The sequence below is a fragment of the Leuciscus leuciscus genome (genome assembly GCF_965113295.1).
Source record: "Leuciscus leuciscus genome assembly, chromosome: 7".
NCBI lineage: Eukaryota > Metazoa > Chordata > Actinopteri > Cypriniformes > Leuciscidae > Leuciscus > Leuciscus leuciscus.
The window spans coordinates 27,167,883-27,191,302 of record NC_138731.1 but is presented as its reverse complement, the minus strand read 5'-3'; the positions used below and the strand labels follow the sequence as shown (position 1 = coordinate 27,191,302).

Here is a 23,420-nt window from a genome sequence, read left to right as displayed (position 1 = left end):
TCATATTTGCAGACTTTCAGGTTCTTCAGTCTTCAGAATTAGTCCAGTTATAAAAGCATGAAATGGTTGGTTGTTATTAGGTTCCATGTGTGAAAAAGTTAATCCACAAATAAAATGCTTTTCTTCTGTTGAATCCTCTGGAAGCATTTAAAGTCTACATGAAACAGCATTCCCAAATTGACCATAATGTTACATATGTCAGAGTTTTTTTATTTTTTATTAATAATGTATTAAGAAATTAAACATGTTGACTTAAATCTCAGCGCAGCCAAATAAATCTCTTCAGTGCCAAATAAAAACACATGCATAATACACTTGAAGGAAAATCGGAACTTCGGCAGCCTTATATAAACCCAGCAGAGGGTCTGCACAGACACCCCATTTTTCAGATTTCCTTGAAGATGGCTCTTTTCATCACCATTTAATTCAAACAAATCATCTTGGGGCCTCTTGAAGAAAGTTTAAGAAAATCTCAACATTAAAAATGTTATTTCATATTTAAATACAGTACGAGAAGGGAGTTCTAACTATCTATATACGACATCAGTTACTTCATCAGTAAAAATACTTCTGTCAGTTTTGTCCTTTTTATTCTGCACAATGGACATTGCCACAATAAATAATGCATTCACTGCCTGTTTAATATTCAGACATTTCAGGAAAACTCATTACCAAAATATTTTTTTTGACAAGAGCTAAACTTAATTAAACATGCATTTGTTACTTACAGTAAAACTTTGAAATGCTAATTCCTTTTGAAGGCCATTATTAATTTCAGCTGAAAGTATTTCATCTGAAACACTGAGCATAAATACACCCACAAGTTGTATAATGTATATATAACCACCAACTTTTAATGTACCCCTTTGTTTCTGAGGTATATTAAGAGTTTCTGATAAAGGGATTTTAATTTGGTTTTAGTGACAGCTTTCTTTGTTTTACAGTTATCTTGGACACCAAGCCAAGGAAAATGGGTTAGATTATCAACAAGGGAAAATTAAATGTTGATTCACCACCATATGAATGAACATTTTAGTGAACAGAAGACCCCACTCTCATTCTCAACCACATCCCATTACACTGAACTTTTATATTTCCATAGTAATCAAAGCAGATTGTAGGAAGCAAGGAAGAGCAATGAAACTGTTTCTCAACTACACATCATCCTGTCTTTCTGCAGATGTGGCTGAAGCCCATGAAGAAGCAGGATGTTCCAGAGCGCATGTGCTACATTTCTCCTGTCTACAAGACCAGTGAGAGACGCGGAACCCTTTCCACCACTGGACACTCCACCAACTACGTCATTGCAATGAGCCTGAATTCAGACGTGCCTCCAGAGCACTGGATCCGACGTGGAGTGGCCTTGCTGTGTCAGCTTAACTCGTAGATATACTGCTCTGCTTCTAGTATCCTTCACTTGACTTTTTAGAGAACTATCCATGGCTAATGTTTATTTAGATATACCATTAAATATTTGACAATTTAACAATTTAACCATTTAACCATTTAACAAACACCTAAATAAAAGTCTTCCTATCTCTAAAGTCAACATTTAAAAGATGAACAATAGCAATAATACATTTATAAAGATGTATCGATTTTTAGTAGATAAATTACAACTTTTAAAAATATATTTTCATAGAGAGGAGCATTTTAATAAGAGATTTTTAATAAGCTGAAACTCAAAGTAGGCTTTGCAAACTTTATTTTCCACTTCTGACAAAGAAATGCACAGACAATCAGCAAGAATGGCAAATGTATTAAAAACGCTTTAACATCCAAGCTGTGTAATCAACTGATTTTTTTACACACAAAAAATTGACAAACTAAAATGTAAGTAAATATCTGGATGGTCCTTTTTTGAAACACAATCTTGAAGAAAATTGATGTGCATAATTTTTATTTATCAAGTTTATTTCTTTGCACCACATAACCAAGGTGTTTCATTTGAACTTAAGAGCTGTGACAACTTCATTTCACAGACACATACACAGGATTTAGACCTAATCTCTGAAGACTGTGATTAGGTTTGCGCACATGACCCCCAAATTAATTGACTCTACATTCAAGCTGTAAAAATTAAGTACTTCAGGGAAAGAGGAAAATCAACAGTGTGTTCTCATCACTTCATTTCTTAACAGAAATTAAACACAACTAGACAGTTTGCTTCATGCATGTTTCCATCCAATCAAGTACATTTGATGAATGCAATTAATAATGATACACACCCACGACAACAAATAAATGGATGTCACATGGTGACAGGATAAGCATGAATCACATAACATGCCCCACCAACTCATGATGATAGAGGATTCAAGCAGTGAACACAGCAAGTGGAATGTGTAGAGGCGACTGCGGGCACAGGAAGCGCTTGTGCGCAAATTCAGAAACAGCCCATATTTGGCACAATCCTTAAACAAGAATCACATCAACAGGGGGGCAGATTAACAGATGCTCTATACATTTGATTGTAGTCAGGCTTTTATACAGGTTCACATAAGGCCAATAATTGAAATGTGTGCATTAATTTCAATAATGGGAGGGTGTCAATAATGAGTGTTTATGATTGTCAAAAAAAATAAAAAAAACCTTTCTTAATTTTTACGTTAAAAAAAGGAATGGTTCTCCCAAATTTTGTATGCAATGTAAGGTTAGATGGTCAGTGAATAAAATGTACCGATTTCTCACAAAATATTCAGAATTTTGCGCAAACTATCCAGAAATACCAAACATGTCCTATAGATAAATAAAAAAAAGTAACAAAATGCCAGCATGTTTAACAAAAATTAGTCTTCAGTAGCAAATCTCCTTTGGGGAACATAATTATTTCATGAACTTCAACTGTAACAAGATCATTATTTACAACACTTAGATATGAAAATCAACTTTGATTTATATTCAGAAAGTAGTCTAGATCATGATAAAAGTTATCAATGAACAGAGACTCCCCAAAGAAAAATAATGTATTCCTTGATGTACAGATATGCTCAGCTAATTGTTCTTCATTTAAAATCACAGTGATTTTGCATTAGCTTTAATACTGGACTTCAGTCACTATTCATCTGACCTTCTGAATGCGATCGGTGTTTCGGCAGCACTGCGTCACAGATTATACATAACACTGTTGCATACCTTTTTCTTCAAATACTCAAAATTGTCCAAACCATTAGTACAATAATGACAAAAAAAAAAAACGTTGAAATTCTAAGACTGAGGACACTCCCATCACCATGAACAGTAAATATAGTGTAAGAAACAAACAAGTAGTCAATGCTGAAAGCAAAGTGTAAACCAGTAAAGAAAGGCGCTCTTTAAAGATAATCATATGATCCTGGCACACAATACTGACCAGTACTTTTCAATAAATTAAAAGAATATGCCGAGTTGATGCCAGTTGAGCTGTTGGACCATTTTAGCGCCTGACACGGCGATGGTGTGACACACTAGACATACACAGCACAAAACGCCAGTTACAAATGAATGGACTATGAGTTACAATACATATGAATGAAAGAGCTAAACATTACACTAAATGGGTGACTGATGAATAGCTGCTTCTCTCTAGGACACAGTCCTAAAAAACACTAAAGTATTAAAGGGATAACCCAAATAATGGGGAGTGTTTCTTGTGTGCTGTGCATATGTCTGACTTGACATACAAACTCAAAAAAAAACAACAGAAGAGAACAGTCCAGAAGCTACATCTACAAAAGAGCATGAAAATGACAAATAACCTTTTTGAGTGGCCTAGAGAGGAGGAGATGAGAGAAAATGAAATGTAAACATGTTTCTGTTCATGTCCATGTCCACTGTAAGCTACTGATGCGGTCTTCTGAGACATGCTTGCAAGACTATACCATCACAAAACAAAGCCACTTTAGGGCAAAGCACGAGTGTGAATGTAGCTGAATGACGCCTCCAGCTAGAAGCCAAAATCAATCACAATGTGATCCTCGAAGATGGCGATCAGCAACATGAGGCCGAATCCCGTGAGCATGCCCAAGTTCTGCAGGACGAAGTGACCCATCTCACAGCGTTTGTGCTCTTCGCTGTCACCATGAAGCATCTCTGGCAACTGAAGATGAAGAGAAATTTATATTTTTAGATAGAAGATAACATTCTAACACTGGTAACTCAGAACAATTACATTTACAGTTTAGTCTTAATAGAAAAATACTGATACCATATTAAAAGTTCATATTACACAGGTTACAATAATGTTTATATTATTGTAACCTGTGTATATAATAATGTTACATTTCTGTTGCCTTTGGCTTGCTCAGTTGGGGATATTTTGGGGATATTTAATTAAATTTTATCAATCAATAAATTCCTCTTGAAACAAACTTTGTTGTATTATTTTAATTTAATACTGTGAAGCTGCTTTGATACAATCTGTATTGTGAAAAGCGCTATACAAATATACTTGACATATATATATATATATATATATACACACACTATTTGTGAGTTTCTTTTTTTATGCAGTAAATTGATCAAAAGTGGCAGTAAAGACTTGTACATTGTTGCAAGAATTCTATTTCAAATACATTTTATTTTAACTTTATTCATCAAAGAATCCTAAAAACTATTTAAACATTGATAATAAATAATAGCAAATCACCATATTATAATTATTTCTGAAGGATCATGTGACACTGAAGACTGGAGTAATTGATGCTGAATATTCAGCTTTTCTATCACAGGAATAAATTACATTTTAAAATATATTAAAACTGAAAAGAGTTATTTTAAATTGTAATAATATTTTACAATATTACTGTTTTTACTGTATTTTTTGATTACATAAATGCAGCCTTAGTAATTATAAGAACTGCTACTAAAAAGCCCAGTGTGAAGTTGTCGGGTTGTGCAAGATCGCATATAGTTGCTGTACAGAAAGTATTTAATGTTATTTTCTAATTTAAATTAATTATTTCACGTGATCAACAATTACGACCGTAACTGGCAAGCTAAGATCATCTGCATTTTGGTTCTCTTACCATATCCACTAATGCCACATAGAGAAACATGCCAGCAGTGACAGCAAAGATCCAGCTGGTGACATTGTGTGTGTACTGTCCCACGGCCGTGCCAATCACCATGCCAGCGTAAGCCATCAGGGCAGAGAGGACGTTGTATACAATGGCTTGCTTCACTGACATCCCAGCCTTCAATAAAACAGCAAAGTCACCTGAAAGAAAACACAAATGTGCAATTAATGTACAATAAACAACAGTACAGTACAGTGCGTATAGTTAACCCATGCTAAACCTGACAATAACTGCTGTGAGAACGGACTGTCCTTAATCTGTCAGAAAAAAACTAAAGAGGACTTTCCTGCTGCCACTCATTTCCTCCTAATTACTGAAAATATATGTGAGGAGCCTTCACATCCATCGGTCCTCTCTAAACTACACTCTGGACTTTTGGTCTGTCACCTGGCCCAATTAAATCAGTCAAAAGCAATTAAAAGCACTTCAGGGTGGTAATAAACCCTTTATTATAGCCGTGTTTCTTAAGCCACAACATTTTTTTGTTAGAGTCCTGTCACCTCCACTGGATGGCAAACAGTAAACGTAAACATCAAATACAAAACATAATTAATACATCAAAGGCATACTGTTTGTTACTTCTGTGGTATTGTAATGTCTGGTTCAAAAAAAGGGAATTTTAAAAAGAGTGGCCCTCTAGACAGCTACCTCAAACTTCATAAAAGCTTTGCAGTCTTTTAAAACCCATATGCGCTGCAGTGTTGTTTTAGTCCAGTGTTTTTGATTCATTCAAACATGAAAAAGAGAGCACAGTAAAACAGCTGGGGCTCTTTGCCTTGATGTTCCTGAGTTTGTGTCAATCGAAAATGGATAAAGAACACCTCATTGGGGATAAAAAGTCTAGGCTTGCACCAGGATCGCCACATCACCCTAAAGCTAAACCTGACCTCACTCATTGACATGTTGATGTCTTTTTTTTCAGGGTTATGGCCTGTTCACACCAAGGACAATAACTATAACAATAACTATACAGTTATAATAATCATTCTAATTTTATTAGAATGGGCACACCACAGCTATAACATTAACAGCACCAAAACCAACAATATTGTTGGAATTCCTTTCAGAAAATGAGAATCCACTCAACTTTAAGTTTGATCATTTAAAATAGCAGAAGACATCATAACTGCAGCACAAGCTCATAATACAGAATGTTAATGTTTGATGTGGACACTATAATCATTTTACTGCACACCTAGAGGTCAAATGAAAGAATATGGATCTGCTATTCTAATATTTTGTCTCTTGACACTGCAGCTGGTTAAGCCACTTACCTAGTTCATGGGGCAGTTCGTGACAGAACACGGCTACTGAAGTACTAATACCACCCGTAATATTAGCACTGAAAGCAGCACCTGTAGGTGACAAACACAGTTCCTCAGACACAGAAACCCTTTTGATTAAAGAGAAATTAATCTGCTACTAGTTTCAATGTACACAAACTGACCTATAGCGAGTCCATCACTAAAGTTATGCATGCCATCTCCCATAATGACCATCCATGCTATGCTGGCAATCCCTGCATCTTTCATTTCCTGGTCAGAGTGACAGTGCCCATGGTGGGAGTGACCATGTCCATGTCCATGTCCATGCTTTTTTGACTTGGCCTTTGGCCCACTGTCTTCTTCCGTTTTTACAGCTTCCTTATAGGGGTGTTCTGAAACAGAGATGGCTAGTGGCATCTTGCTGGGTGAATCCAGAGGCTGCAACTCCGTCATCTGAGTGTCATTGTGTCCGGCTTCACAATTCGTACCGTCTCCTGCATGATAAAGAAGGGAAGGAGTTACTTCTGTGGCCTGCGCCGACTCATGCAAATGATCCGCTCTGTGCTATAGTGTCTCTGGACTGGAGGATGATAACACTGATGCAAAAACAGGTTTTATTCAATCCAAAGGAAAGTATATTAATGCTGTCTGAATTGTTCAGACTGAGACTCAACCTACTCCGCTCTCGGCCTGGACTCAGACTTCAATGTGCTGCTCTTGACTCAAATGCTGAGTTATCTCTAAATATAACTGCACCAAGCTTGGTGTGTTACACAGCTTGAGTTCATTCTTATAAGATCAGTATATAGGAAGCGACTCGAAAGGATCTTCAGGATATCAACACATACAACTTAAATTAAAAGCTAAAAAAATTGTGTTGGGATTTCATGAAGAAATGAAGAACCCACCTTCTGTTAGAGGCTTCAGATGGAGCCACTCAGCATCTGAACGCCTGTTGAGTTTGTGGTCTGACAATTTCCTCCCGATCTCTGCCTGCTCTCCCTTCTTCTTTCTCTGGCAGAGGCCTCCCTGTGGAAAGCATGAACAGATAAGTGTTTATAAGCACTAGGTTCTGAGAAGGTTGTTTCGCTGTGCCCCACTATCTGCAGCAATTATGGATTTTATTTTAGTCTGCCTCAACTCTGTCATTCTTAAACAGCCATGTGTGACTGGTTTTCTTGCCCTTTTTGAAAGATTTCTGTGTTTCAACTCGAAGGTATTGTGGTGTCTCATACCCTTTGGTCGCTGTAGTGTTTGAACATGCCAATGCAATGTTCAATAATGAAGAGGAGGTAGATTCCTGCTAATGCAGTCAGTCCTTTCCAAACTCCATCAAACTTCGTCAGATAATCCTCTACAGGTTCTTCCTCCCCGTGTCCTTCAAAGCTGTGATTATGGCCCCCTTGAGACTGCAAAATATAGGGAAACAGTTGAAAAGTTTGACTGTTTGGACCTTTGCAATGGTTAAATGTTTTTTTGTCCCAAAAATGAACTTACATGAGGGAGTAGATGCAGTAAGGCATCACCACTGAGGGTTCCCACCGCCAGTGCCACCAGGAAGGTCAAGAGAAACTTGAAGCAGGACTGGTTGAGAATGGGCACCAGAATAACACCCAGCAGAGACAGCAGACTGATGATGGTGATAGACACAAAGCCCCACATCCAGACCCACACTGCAGAAACAGAATCGGCAGCAGTGGTAAGACTGCGATCACTGGACGCATAAGGGATTTTCACACTGCACTTAACCCCAGGTTATCGTCGTTCTAAACACCGCTTTTAACACCGGGTAAAGGAGCGTTTCACACTTGTAATTTAGGTGCGGGGTTAAAAAGCGTGTTAACTCTGCATTGCAGTGCCAAACTTGTACAGTGTAAAACGATACGGTGTTAAAATGTTACAACTAGATGCTAGCAACCGACAACCAATGGCGTGCCTTATATTCACTCGCTTTGGGCAGTCACGGAAACACCGCGCGATGTATATAAACAGTCGTTTCTGTATATATAGGAAAAATGTCAATGTCATTCTTACTTTTATAGTTTGCAAAGTTCACTCAGAAAAACTTTATATTACAGTCAGCAATGTGTAATATGAGGATGCGCAATACTAGAGCCTTTATGTAAACAGTGCTGTGCATGTCACGTGCTGCGCTTGCCCAGTCAGTAACACTGACACTGCAAATATGAAAATAAGGACTTTAACCTGGAGTTTAGGAATGTGCAGTGTGAAACGGCAGTTTATGAATACCCAGGATTAACTGTTAACCCCAGGTATAGTATGAGCAGTGTGAAACGTGAATAAAGATAACCCAGGAATCCGTTTACCCGGGGTTTAGAATGACCAGGGTTAACTATTTCAAGTGTGAAAAGCCCTATAGAGTTTCAACAAATACCGGGTTCAGATTACACAATATTAATGTCTGTTACTATAGTCACTGTGTCAGATTATGCGATTTTGACTCCTAAAGTAGTATTGTTGCCATAGCTCCACGAACCTTTCCTTCATTGCATAATTCCACCTAGCAGCACCAATACAATACACTCTCTTTCATTTCAAGATGTTTGAAAGCTGTGTACGGTAGAGCTTTGATGCTCCTATTGGTCAAAGTCACGGATGAGATGGAACCCGTCGTGGAGGACCGAAAAAAGAATTAAACATGCTAGTCTATGACACACTATACGAGATGAAATGATTGATATTGTGTAGTCTGAAATCAGCATAAGGTAGGACATGTCTAATGCAGACATTAGAGAACAGTTTTAATATGATTTAGCACTGGTTCTCAACTGGTTGTTAAACTTTAAGAAACAAAGCTTTACCATTTACTAAGTCTGTTCACTCTCTATTAGCTAGCAAACTAGACTGGAATAGAGAGAACTGTAGATGAGTGTATATACTTTGTTGATACAAAATCATACTAGTACAGGATCACTTTTACCTGCAGATGTTGCTTCTTGTGCCTTAGACTCAACGTGGTGATAATGAAGGATGCAGAAGCGTCTGTCTATCTGGTACAGCAGTGCTGGACATAAATAGGTGAACTGCACTGGAGATATGAGAGAATCTGAGCTCAGTCCATACTGGTGTAGCAGCTCTGTTAAATTCAGGCACTGGCGGAAAGAGAGAGATGGAGATTTTTACTTTGCATTCATACATGACTAATTTCATATCAAATATATATTAGTACCAGAGGTGTACAAGATTACTTTGTCGAAATCCACTAGTTAATAGATGTCTGAAGAACGAATCTGTGTTAAGGAAGCACTGTGTATTTAGGCCAGTTTAGAATCAAATCCTAATTATGCTAAATAACTTCCAATGGTGAACAAAGTACACAAATCAAGCATTTGAGTAAATGTACAGACACCCTAATAAAAACATTAGTAAAGTATTAAAGCACCATAGTATTAAATGAACCACATGTGTTTATTTTTCAATTTTGTGTCATCCTATAATAAGAAAGATGTATGAAGACATTAAATATATACTGATCTGCAAATAAGAGAAAAAATAATTTTATTACCAAAACCTACTCTATCAAAACTTAAACTTCAATTTTCTGAAATCAATTAAATAACTGATATTTAAAGTGAGCAAACAAGTGAAAATAACAATATATACCATATAGTATTTAACAATATTTTTTTTTTTTTAAAGTGTGCTAAAAACAAAATGCAAAAGACGTGCTTGGACATTAATTTGCATTATTTTAACGTTAAACGTAAAAAATACTTTATTACTGTCCACCACTGTTAATTCCACAAATCTGTCATAGTCCTCACAAAAATGCATAATAATTGATATGCCTAGCTTGAAGTCGTCCAACTGTAACTATCTTCTGCAACTGTAATTTTTGTTACAAAGTGCTTTTATGACGCTAAAATTGAACTACGCTAAAAAACGAATAACCAATCCCTGATCAGACTCGACGCACATCTGAAGAGCACTACCATTTATTAACAACCATAGGGTAAGACAGATGCTGAGATGTACCTCCTCATGTTGGTGAAAAGCACTGTGTGCATGTGATTTGACAGACAGATCTTCTCCTGGCACCTCTCTCCTGCCCCTCTGCGGCTGAATAGGGCTGTGATCCTGGTCATCTCCGATGGTCTCCAGCTCCACGGCCTGAGTAACAGTGATGCTGGTCTTGTTGCGGCCTTGATGGGCTCTGACTTTAGGTGGTCTCCTGTTTCTTCTGGGTTGTGCGGTGGGTAGCTCAGTGGGTGCTGAAGGCTGGATTCGGGGTGTGAGCTGAGGCGTTGCTGAGGTGTGCTCCGCGCTGTCTGGACCATGGAGATGAGGGTGGGGGTGCTTGTGGTGATGGTGGTCATGATGATGGTGCCTTTGGTCACTGAGATCATTGTTTTCTTGTGTATGTTCACTACTCTTTTGGTCATGATGGTCATGATCATGTTCCAGTTGTTGTTGACTGTGCGTGTGTGAATGTGTGTGGTCATCGTCATGATCTTGAGTTTGAGGACTGTCCGTGACAGGTCTGTGGATGTGTTCATGATCACTGTCTTTCTCATGGTTATGTTTCTCAGATCCACTGTGAGTGGTGCTCTCTGCTGTTTTGCTGCACGGTAGCTCCTCGTCGGGGCCGTGTTCATCATTCTCGTGGTGGTTCTTGTGGGAGATGTGGGGCTTCTGGTGAGGGTGAGGGTGAGGATGACCATGACCGGCCGAATGCGAGTGCCGTCCTTCCTGAACCTCGAGAATATCCAAGTGTGCCACATGATCGTGGCCAAGATCCTCGTGCTCCAGCCCAACCACCCGCACCTCGCCCAGCCCTAAACTTAACAGCAAACTCTGGAAGCCTTTAAAATCCAGACGATCCTTCTGGCCGTACCGACAGAACAACTGGTGAATGTAGTAACGTTGCTCGTTCTCTGCAGGTTCGCCATTGTTGCCGTGTACTAACCGGTCCGATAAGCTATTGCAGGACAATTCTGAAATCTGCAGGTCGCTGTGGACATGGTCATGGTCACTGTGGTTGTGCCCGTGGTGATGGTGGGACCCTCCTTCATGGCAGTGACTGCACTGATGGTACAGCAGGGTCAGCACGCAGAGAAAGCAGAATCTGGTATGTGTGTGAACTCTCATTATCTCCTCGCTTAGAAACCTCTGTGAAGAAATATAAATCCAACAACTCAGAAAGAAATACACCAAAGTTTTTCTATAAAACGCATACACTGTATGCCGAACGTCACAATAACACACACGTTATTGCATACGCTTGTCAGAGAAAGTGTTAACAGTAGTATGAACTGATGGTGATGTCTAGGTAATCAGCTATCATAATTAGTTCTTCTCACAAACATTTGGATATTAAAAGCAAAAAAAAAAATGGCAACAATACGTTTTTTTTATTTTTTATGCACGTTATGGACATCGCTTATGCTCATCTTTGGTAGCTTCTTTTTAGGCATCTTGAGTTAAACAGCTCTATATTTAACGTAGCAAGTAAAAATGACCTGAACCGGAAGCGATGCGACCTGCTTTACAGAATATGTAAGATTGTTGCACATAACCTCCATATGATTTAGGGGATTATCAAAAGTACCGGTACTTCTGTATCAAGTGGATACTTCAATTTTAAAAACATAACAGTAAGTCTTTCTGGTAGTATCAGGTCAATCTGGTACCTGCTGAAAAGTGATCGAGTCTTTTCCGAAAGTTTGGACTAAACCGCTCGATGCATATGGATTAGTTTTTCGATCTCTTTATGAACTTTTTGTTGGTGTAGAAGTGGTAGTTGCATAGCGTTCAACGGAGGGACAGAAAGCTCTAACATTTTTAATAAAAAGATCTTCATTTGTGTTCTGAAGATGACCGAAGGTCTTACGGGTTTGGAAAGACAGAAGGGTGAGTAATGACAGAATTAAACATTTTGGGTGAACTAACCCTTTAAAGTGAAAGTGCAAAAGAACAGAAATTGACAACCCGGTACCATTGTACCGTGACAAATATGATTATTTAAAAAAAAAAAAAACATCGAAATGGCTTTTCATCTTGAGAGCCTTATTATATGGAAAAGGATGGAGGGGGGACATCTAGATCTATCCCTTTTTCCAGGGGGCTGATAGATTCCCAGCTGGAAAAGCACTGAAGAGCTTTAATGGTCCCCCTCCAGCAACTACTGTGAGCCTTTGAGGGGAAAGTGTGATCAATCTGCTATTAAACTAAACAGAGTCAAGAGATCTCAGCACGAGAAAGAGTCTTTTCTTAAATCTGCATACAAGAGCCACAAATAAGAAACATGTTTGTGAAATGGATACGGGTGCAAGTATTTCCAAAAACTTTATTCCAAATGCATTGCCATTTATTCTCTAATAGTTTTTGCTTACTAGCAAATCTCACAAACAAATCTCTCCAAATGTATCTGAGCACAGAGTGCACTTTACATGCATAAGAATACTCTAATATTAAGAATTTGGTTATAGTATGATTATGAAAGCATCACGTAAACAACATTAACCTGATTGCTATAACCAGATTACGCCAATATTCCATTTTCTAGAAATTTGACAAAGATCTTGTATGTTAAAAACAATATGCAAAACCAACAACATGCTTCAGCTTTTGCAGCTAACTAATTTCTTTCATTTCTAACTTTTTTTCATGGGTTATTAATGTTAAGGAAATATGACACCTACTGTGAATTGTGTTTACGGAAAAAAAATCTGTATACCTAACACTAAAAGACATGTATATGCAGCAGGGTGTTTAAGATAATCAGATAATCATTTATCAAACTTAACTTCCCTATCGGAAGGAATCATAAGTCTGCCAAAAAAAGTAAATGCAAGGTTGAAAGTACATAAAGATCACCATAATAGTTGGCTACAGTGCATTAAAAGTTACACTGAAAAAACAGTTTGATTTTTCATATCTGCAAAAACAATTTGCTGTAACAGATGTGTTAAGCTTTTTAGCTTGCACTTAACTTACTAAAAAAAAAAAAAAAAAATTCTAATAAACAAGGAAAGAAAACCTACAGACTAAAAAGTATCTGTGCACAGAATACAAAAGAACCAAATTTCTTAAATGTTGTTTAAGCCAAAATATCCTGTGAGCAGTACTTACGACAGCCTGCGCTCCAGCCTGTTAAAGCATATGAACTCGTATTAAAGCGTGAGGATGGTCAAAACATAGTATAGTTATGATCCTTCCCCTCAACAACAGTGTTTATAACCATGAGAGTGGAGTGACCTCTGAACCCTTCAGGAGATAGGATAGGCCAGGAGCACAGCCTGTACGAAGATAATCCTGCCTCATTGTGCTGGCTCAATACACTCTTTGTTGGTTATATGACATCCCAAAAATGGCTGATAATTTTTTGGGGGAAAAATCCTTAAAATCAGCACAGTCATGTGCTGCAGAGATATCATAAGACAAATACTAGTGGACTTTAATTTATTCAGCTGGAAAACACTTGTGATCAAGTGAAGTGAAAAGGCATGTGAAATTCAGAGGGGCTCTTCAACTGAACACCACTCCAGTTTGCAAATGATCCTTTGAATTTTCTTGTGAAATATGCCAATTATAGCATCCTCATACATCATTATGAGGACAAATTTCCAGATTTTAAAAGTTGAAGCGTGAAAAATGTGATGCCTTTAAAATGTACTAGTAAATCTGAATCAAGATGAATATATCAAGAGGAAATATAAAGGACATTTCAGAACCATTCGGGTGTTGTACCAGCAATCCTGGCAGAAAAATGAAAGCAATTCTGAACAAATGCATGCAGTATCACAACAGATGACACTCTAGTAGGAGTGTAACAATACCCTCATGTCACGATTCGATGCATATCACAATACTGAACTCACAATATGATATTATTGCGATACTCAAAGATATATGGTAAAAGGTTAACAAAAAACTAACTGTTGATTAAAATGCTAAATTTGGTATTACATTGGGTGTGGAAAATGAATAGACTTGGACTTGGTGCTGGTAACCCAATGCACAGGACAATGGTGACACCAGAATAAAAATATTCATTATTCGGAAGCTGAAAATACAGAATTATTTTAGACGAATATGCTTGCACTCTTTCACTGACTACTAGATACATTTAACATAATGTAGGCCACTTTTTACTGGTAATAAGACATTTGGCATTATCAGGACCCACAAATATTCCCCCATTGCATTATTATACATTATATTCAACATATAGTAGTCTGACACTAAAACTCTGTAAACTTGACTTTTCGCACACAGTAATTTTCATTTTGGGCGAACTATAGCCTATACAATATATATTGACACTATCCACAATACATATTGTTGCATTTTTGTATTGCGATACATTGTTAAACATATATTGTTACACCCCTACACCTGTTCTCGTCTGCAGGGCCACTTTCTGGACAGAGCCAGAGCCATGCTTTCTACATACTGTTTTCAGTTTGAATGGTAACAGGGAAGGATAAACCGAACACTTTCCATGGGCTCCTGTTTCAACTAAGATATGAATGAGACGAGCAGTGTGCCAATTACTGAGGTGTGTTTATATAGTGCCCTCACACACATAGGCTGGGATCAGAACAGTCTCAGGAACTTTAAGCCTCAAGCAGACATACAAGCACAACCAGAGTACTGAAGCCGTCTGCTGAACAACGTCGTTATAAATAATATAAATATAAATAAATATTATATTTAAAGACAGAGATATAAATAATTGTTGACTTTCTCATAAGTGAGATTCATGTTACTACTATGTCTGTAATGATCTTAGTCAAATGCCTTCCAGTGAACAGCCGAAATACAGATGATTCTACCACATAATATTTACTTGTATTTATTTTAAACTAGTCTCTCTAATATCCCAATCCCATTATGTTATTACAGATCCACTTTTGGCTATACAACTCTGAGCAGAAAACAAACTGATTATAGTATTGATGCCGTCTTTCCTAACAGTGCAGCCAAAATAAGCATCATGAGAAAGGTCTAGGGTTTATTATAAAATATTAAATTATTTTTATAAATCTTTGACAGGAAACTTGACTATTTGATCTTATTTTTTTACTGACTGTTCACTTGCCTCATAATGTTTTAACTTTATTAGTTAGGCTAGTAGTTTTCACTGTGGTAATGAAGCTTTTAAGTAATAAAATGAAATCAAAGTTAAATTGCATTTGTGAGTGAAGTAAAAAGTGAATGGAGTAAAAACATCATTAAATGTTCTCTTTTGGAGAACAGGCTTGTAAATGCCTCTCATTACAAGTTTGGAACAATGTTTGTCACGTGTTCCTTTTTCAAATGAATGCATGTCAATCTCACAGCGCTTGCAGAGATGGATCAGCATTAACTGTGATCGAGCCGCTCTGAACAGTGCTATGCTTCAACATGACCCCACACCAAACCATGAGATGGCAAAAGTTCCAAAGAAAACATTGGGTGAACTCCAAATGACATGGGCAGCTACATGATGAATTTAGAATTATGTAGCCATCTTTAACAAAACTTTAAGAACTACAATTTACTACATCTACGATGGTAAGTGTTGTACCAAACATCACCCTTTGTAGAATCCATTCCTGTAATAAGCTGTTGGGCTAGCACAAGTCCTGTTATGATACATTAAACTGAGCCTCTGAGCAATGGAGGGAGAGAGAGAAAGAGAGAGCCCTTAAGATGCATCATATGACTCTCACAAGGCTTCTGCCTAGACCGAGCATCTCTCGCAAGTCACGCATGAGTCCACCGCTGGTGAATTCCTGTTTACAATCTAGCTTACTGTAAGAGGTTGAGCAGGGTTACAGTGGGACTTGTCTGGATCAAATAAAGCAGCTTTTACAACACAGGCGATCAACTTTGTGGCGATCTGGCCATGGCGGCCAATAATCCTCTCCAATTCATGCGTGTGCCAACCCATTTTGTGATAAGTGTGAATTTTAGCAGGCCACAGAACAATTCTATAAGCTGCAGCTTAGCCAAGCAATGTGGGAATCACATCTCTCCAACCAATAACTCCAGATATATGATCTGTCCTTGGTGTATCACTATCTACGCATTCAATCGGTCATTTTCAACTACAACACACACACACACACACAAAAAATGCATGTCAGGAGAAGCCTTGAGGCTTGAGAGATGAGCAGATGCCACACAACAGATGGGAACTACACATGTTTTGCCAGCAAAAGGAATTCTGGGAAATGACAGCAATACATAGCTGCAGTGCACAAGTAACAGTTTGAGTCCAGTACCTAACAAAGACATCTAAAAGGTCTTTATAGAAGAAAACAGAAGACGGTCCAATAAGATGGTCCAGCTGGTTAAACGGGCCTGTTTGTGTGTCTAGGTGGAGTCAAGAATTAAAGCTTTGAAAAGCATGACCTCTTGACTCCAAACACACACACCTTTAAAATAAAGAAACTCTCCAGAAGGTCCAGAACAGCATGTTATTCGGTTCATGTGGAGGAACTGCATCCTGATGCATGGTAGCAACATGGTTAAAGTTTGTTGAGACTAAATGTAAGATTACCTAGTGAAACTGTGGACAAACAGAAAGGTTTTCCACCCAAACCGCAAGTACTTAAACTGTAACCAGTCCATAAACTTACTTGTTTTGATCATACACTGGTTTACATCTCATAAAAGCAAGCAGAACTGCTCCGATCACATGAAGAGAGCAAATAAAATGCATTACACCATCAGCTGAGTGACCTGGATTAACCTCGAAATATTTATAGAGTGGTTTAGGCTAACTCTGACAACATAACCAAGTCAGATACAATCAATCCAACATATAAACCGGTGGCAACCTTCGAAAACACCAAGTCCAAAATAAGTTAGTGTTGCTGTCACCTTGCTGATCTTCATACTACTAGGATCTGCTTTCGACAGTCTATCCAGAGTAAAAATGTGGTATACAGATTAGTTTAGGATCTGCAGATCTGACTGCAGGTGCATCCGACAGCTTACCTCTTTCTGTCTCAACGGGGTGGAGGAACCAGTCATACGCCGTCAGACTCGGGCAGGGAATGCTCTACAGCAATATGGAACGAGATCTGATGTTTTGAACTCTTCAAGTGTGCTGATTTAGTGCAGAGGGGAGGGTGTACTGGACGTTTGTGTTTGTAAGTGTTGGTAGGTGGGTGTGTAGGAGTGGGTGGAGGGAGAGATTTGCGCTAATCAGCCCTGAAGTAGACATCAAACGCGGAAAAAAAAAGCAGTTTAAGGCAATTTGTACTAGAGGTCGACCGATGTATCGCCAAGGCCGGTATATCGGCTGATATTTGGCATTTTTTAAATATTGCATCGGCCGATGACTTTTTCTGATTGGCTGATGTGTTGGAAGCGGGACTTTTATTGTGACGCCGCTGAGAAGAGAATGCCATCTTCATTAATTATGGTCTCTGTTTAACAGTTTTGTCTAATACGTCACCAAATAGAACGGTTAAACAAAGAAAGGAAATTCTATACGAAAAGTATTACAGCATTTGCTTTTACATTATTAGTAAAGGAAAGATAAACACTATTATACTTTCTCATTTACTGTCAGCATTCAGTATACGCATTTATACCATTTACACAAATCTTTGAATATAATAAAGATTTAATTTCACAAACCTCGAATCCAGCAGTGAGATCTTCTGAAGTGCACATTTGTAGCCTGCATGAACGTGTTACTCTGTGTGTAACGGTCGGTCCGTGTGAACTGGAGGCGGACAGCTTCAGCTTCACTGGGAGACGCACGATAAACAAACTTTAAACCCTTGATTTCACATTATGCCGCGCTATATTCAGTTACCCAATATGTCATACTCATTTTAACTGTGTGCTGTATGTAAAATTTGTGTTACCTTGTTTTTATTTGGAAAAAAATGATTCAGTGCGTACAAACAGCTTTTTATCGGCCACCCTGCTCTCTAAGATATCGGCATCAGCCATAAAAAAAACAATATCAGTCAACCACTAGCCTAATTTGTATAGTACGAGCATCTTCTTGACATCCATATATCTAAGGAAATCTCACCACTTATGAGATCTTTCTACTTACATTATTGTTAACCAAATATACCAACAAAGAAACGCCCATCAAACCGTTTCTCGTGCATAGCAAGTCTATCTAAACTCCATATTTCAACATAGGGATTAAATACATGCAATTTGTTCTCATTACTTTCGGTTTACAGAGTCAAACTTTTCTGTGATTCAGCACAACAACTTCTGTAAATTGGTTTCAAAGGTCAGCTGTACAGCTTAAATATCAGAAGGAAAAATCCTGCACCATAAGTAATGGTCCAGCGTTTTCACAGACAATGGAGAAGAGAACACTTTGATGCATGTAGTTTTTCCCTGTGAGACTTCAGTCTGTGATGTCCAAGACACCAGAGGGCTATTATCCAGACAAGAGAGGTGATTATCAAAGAGAAGGCTAGATACTAATCAGAGGGATTTTTAACGCTTGTCAGGTCGATTGAGGAGTCAACAGGGGAGACGTATTAGAGGGAAACCACTGAGAAACATAGGTAGGATCCTTTATTGTAGGAATGCACCAATACAGAAAGTTTGACTGATACGATAATAACCAAAACAAATTCACCCAAATAAGATATCATTCTATATTTTGGGAGACACCATAAAATCTATAAAATAATAATAAAAAAATGTTTTACTAAATAAAAAGTCCAGATCTCTATGTGCTTCAAATGATATGACGATTCATCGAAATCAGTTGTTTAACTTTCCCACACTGGTTCGGCTGGCACAAACTGGTTCGGCTTCATTTGCACTCCAAAGCACCGTGTCTTCTTCTATTGAATTGCATCCGGGAGGGCTGCATTACAGTATTGCACTACAGCGCCCCACTGCTCAAACCTCGTTATTGCAGGCCCTTAAAATAGGTCACATGAGACCAAAAGACTATTCTAAAACAAAAATATGTCAACAATTTTGTCAGCAATGTTAATGATCACATATCATAACACCAAACTCATAAAAGGTATGCTTAAGAACAGCTTATTACTTAAGAAAAGGACATAACATCACGTTTACCCCTTTTCCACCTGGTGCCGGTTCGGAGCCGGTGCCTACTCGCGAACCAGTTCTTTGTGTTTCGACAGCCAAAGAACCGGTTCTCGGCCAGGAAAATTGGTTCCAAACCGGCACCAACTCTTTGCTGGACTAGAACCGTTATTTTACCACGTCATGCTTACGTCTGGGATTGGGGGCGGGGTTATTGTCGAACTTCTTCTCGAACGTAACCTCCGTCTAAAGTAATCCAGACGAGCAGCACAAATGTGTTCTAAACGTCTTCTGACCCCAATATAGGATCGCAAAGCCAGGAGAAACATTTGCAGAAAGACGATGTAGTCCGCCATTGTAATTGTTATGCTTGAAGTTGGCGCAAGCGTTTCTGGGAAAGCTAAGACGTATGGCAACGTACACAGTGATGTAACGAGTCGACGTTGTTCGCTGGGCTCTCTAGTCAGTGGAAAAACAAACAGGTTCTGAGAAGGTTCGCAAGTTGAATCAACTTTGAACCAGCACCAGTTCCGAACTAGTTATTTTTGGTAGAAAAGGGGTAATGGAGAATTAAGCATCTTAAATGTGTCCTGTTAAGCACCTAGTTAAATGGTAACATCTTGGCACAATATGTAAATGCTAATGCAGATGTTCAAGACTTAAGATATGACTCATGGAATCATTGAAATCTCTGAAAGTCCCTTTATCAGAATTAACATGATGACTAACGTGCCATTATATGACGTTGCCACACTTTGGTCCAGAATTTAGGAAGGAAGTAAAAGTCTAGACTTAAGGCTTTGCATGTGCATTTTAGTACTACATAGCCTAAATATAGAGATTTTAGACTGAATACACATGGTAACTGAATGTTCAAGTCTACTTATATAAACCCGAATACCTGACCTGATTTTTTGGTCTTGAACATGGGAATAATTACTAAAACCAGTCACCTGAAAGAGACTATAGGCTTTTAAGGCACACATATGTATAAAATACTCCACTAAACCTCCATTAAAACACGCTAACTTACAAGTGTTTAATGTGATATTATAAAATGTAGATTTTTAGGCACCTGCCAAGACCCCTTAAATCTTTAGACCATATCCCTAACAAGACCCCATCCACTGAGTTCATGTTCATTTAATCTCTTAAATTCTTAACAGCTTTGTACAGGCACCTATAGCTGATCATGTGAACAATCTTATGGGCTGTTATTACCAAATGTGAAGTCTTATTTGATTAAGACTGGGCAAGTCACGTGATAAAATGCCAACCTGTATTTGACTAATACTTGTTTAATGCTGCTCTGTAAAACGACTTTGTCTGAGACTGTTCATAGTAAAATAATAATACATGCAAAATGTTCAACTTTCAGAAAGAATAAACCAGTTGACAATTTCTCAACTTATATATCGTGTTAGCAGCATGTATTAGCCTACTATTATCTAATGACACACATGAATTGTACCAAAACGTATCAGTGGTTAGAAATATCCATTGAAAAAGCTATCCATTTGCATTCACATTCACCTCAACACAGTGAAAGGACACAATCTGCTATATTTGTTAATAAGTAGGCCTACTTATTTCTGCAGCCATGTTGTTTTGAGCCAATCACCTGAACCTAAATTCCACTAATGACTCTACAGCTGCAAGTAAACGCAGTCGCGACAGACAACATTAATTAGCACCTGAAGAACACACAGTCCCAAGCCCTAAAGCTCATCTGAAATGCCAAACTCCTCACCTTGAAAGTATACAAATGTCGGCAGCAGCAGTCAACAAAATGAGCTGTCAAGTCGGACAACACCTACTTCTCACACTAAACCAACAATTTACTTAAGCCAAGGCAAATATCATACTTACATCTACTGTTGTCAACGAAGTGGAGGATGTATTTGAAATACTGCTTCTTATGAAGACGCATATTATGAATAAGTAATTCATTACATCTGTTATTGGGCTACATTTCACCAAAATCTGTCTTTCCATCCATTTTTACCGACATATTTAACAGATATTTTTGAATGGCCATCAATAGAGAAAGATGCTTTAACTAGCATCTGGCTGTAAAGACTCTCAGGCAGAACTGAAGTCCTTCAAAAGTTGCAATACTACTAACTTCTATTAAGAAATCTGGTAGGTGCATTAACTACTACTTCACCTCAAACAATAGGCTACATTGTATACTGTATCCTCAGAGTCTCCACTGATAAAAACTACACTGCTTTTCTGATAAAACGAAAAGAAAATGATTTTTTTTTTAAATGCATGACCACTCAGCTAGGTATAAAAAAAATAAAAAAAATAATTTGTACGTATCAATGGAGGTAAACACAAAGTGGCCTTAAGAAATTAACACATTTTATGGAGTACTTTGGGATTAAAGATTTTAGATTTCCCTTTCCACATTATGAACTGGGTTAGCATCTGCCTTTTAGAAGCAGAGGCACTGTAGATCCACAAACAGCAGTTGTTGTGGTTAGGCACGGTTAAACAGAGGAAGGTTTCTGCAGGTGTGCACTGGCAGAACAGGAACACAGCATCACCATTTCACTGCAGCAGTGCCACCATTTGTCCAGTCATTATGTCACATTTCCAGCATTAAAACGTAGGCTAAAGAGTAGTATCTTGTTTATGCTTATCCTACATCAAACTATATTAAAATGACTGCTAAATGTCTATTGGAGTAACACCATTCTAAAACCATATTACAAAACAAACAGTGATTGACTTGATTTATGTAGGCTAAAATATAAAAGTCAACTTGTCAGAAGAAAACTAAAAAAGTTTTCAGCTGGTCTTCCAGCCTTGCCAGACTGGTTTTCGAAGGGATTTGGACACTTTTCAGCTGGTCATGTTAGACTGGCATCTGCCAAATGTTACTCAAAATTTATTTGGAAACAAACATGTTGCACTGTCTGGGCCCAGAAAATGTGCAAAGAAACTGGAATTAAATAATCTGCATTATAACACCATATTCAAAACACAACCAAAGTTTAATTGGCCATTTTAATTTGACATTGTCAACTGTAATTAAATGATAAATTAAGCATATGTGCACAGACACCTTAAAAAAAAAAGAAAAAAAAAAGATTAATTCTGCAGTCTAAGGAAAACCAGCAAAACAGGAACATTTGGTTTTATAAATGAACCAGCACGAGACAAGCTTTAGGACTACAACACCCTTAACTTCTTCACATGACTGATCCTAAAGCACAAACATACCATTAAACCCCACACTTCCTCTTCACGGCGCAATAAATCTTAATCAATGTCGTGAACAAATGTATTTCTTATTAACAGGATTCGCAATAAACACGTGTATCTAAAGCAGGATAATGCAGTTAGTGGAGCAGCAAGTTTAAAAAGCGCAATCGGCGGAAATATGGTAAATCTGAATAGCAGCTGCTAACACTGCTAGCGCCGAAAGCTATAAAATCAATAATAAGTCAAAACAGTTTCACGGTTTTATCTTAATACCCTGCTCTCATTGACCCATCTGAAGCTGCTCGGGTCCATGTTGTGGGAGTGTATGAAAACAAAGCGGGTTTTATATAGTTTACCTCACTCGAGTGCCGTGTGCATCTCCTCTCCGCTCGGTACTAAAACACTCACGCTGCGCACAGCACAAAACTCAGACCCCACTGCGGAAATGCCATTCGCAAAGACAATTACGTACTTACTTGTTACGTTCTTACACCCGCCTCCACATTTCGAGGAATGTTTAACGCACTTTACGCAACGTTGGAACGCGCTCTACTATGACGTGTACTTCCGCCACCAGACAGTCTGAGCTCGTGGCGGAAGCGGGCGTCACAAAAGTCGGTTATAGCCTACCAAAGACTTTAGGACTTTGGTAATATGGCATATGGCATAATTGAGACAAAGCCGCGGTACATTCTCACATTGCGAAAATCTTTCAATATGTCATGTCATGTAATTATGGCTGTCTGAGTTACATCCATGAGATTGAGATCTAATATAGTCGAGCTAGGGCAAAGTCCACTCCACTCATTGTTATGTTTTCCATTGAAATGATAGCAGCTCAGCGGTATTAGCTTGTTTTTAGGCTGATCCTGTAAAAAAATAAAAAATC

The 23,420-nt window shown here is 38.1% G+C and overlaps 2 protein-coding genes and 1 long non-coding RNA gene across 7 annotated transcripts in view; 2 read left to right on the top strand and 1 right to left on the bottom strand.

Moving 5' to 3' along the window:
* The window catches only part of dnah7 (dynein, axonemal, heavy chain 7), an 82,528-nt gene extending 78,848 nt beyond the window's left edge, over positions 1-3,680 (top strand). The window contains exon 65 of the mRNA XM_082174894.1: positions 1,181-3,680. Within this exon, the coding sequence (XP_082031020.1) occupies positions 1,181-1,387 (207 nt within the window). The 3' untranslated portion in view covers positions 1,388-3,680. The remainder of the gene's footprint in view (positions 1-1,180) is intronic.
* slc39a10 (solute carrier family 39 member 10) lies at positions 1,689-22,977 on the bottom strand. 5 transcript variants are annotated; one of them, XM_082174904.1, is made up of 10 exons: positions 22,888-22,977; positions 10,319-11,452; positions 9,264-9,435; positions 7,820-7,995; positions 7,558-7,731; positions 7,231-7,351; positions 6,505-6,816; positions 6,332-6,412; positions 5,007-5,197; positions 1,689-4,078 (listed from the first exon to the last, which is right to left on the bottom strand). In XM_082174904.1, exons 2-10 carry the CDS (start codon positions 11,429-11,431, stop codon positions 3,926-3,928), a joined length of 2,493 nt encoding a protein of 830 aa, XP_082031030.1. In that variant the 5' UTR covers positions 11,432-11,452; positions 22,888-22,977; the 3' UTR covers positions 1,689-3,925. The 5 variants fall into 5 exon arrangements, with proteins under 5 accessions (XP_082031030.1, XP_082031029.1, XP_082031027.1 ...); XM_082174903.1 differs by lacking the exon at positions 22,888-22,977 and adding an exon at positions 22,550-22,872; XM_082174901.1 differs by lacking the exon at positions 22,888-22,977 and adding an exon at positions 17,921-19,006.
* On the top strand, positions 14,839-16,395 carry LOC309502521. Its single transcript, XR_014207334.1, has 2 exons — positions 14,839-14,963; positions 15,009-16,395. It is a non-coding gene; the product is annotated as an uncharacterized lncRNA (long non-coding RNA).
* Positions 22,978-23,420: the final 443 nt, after the last annotated feature.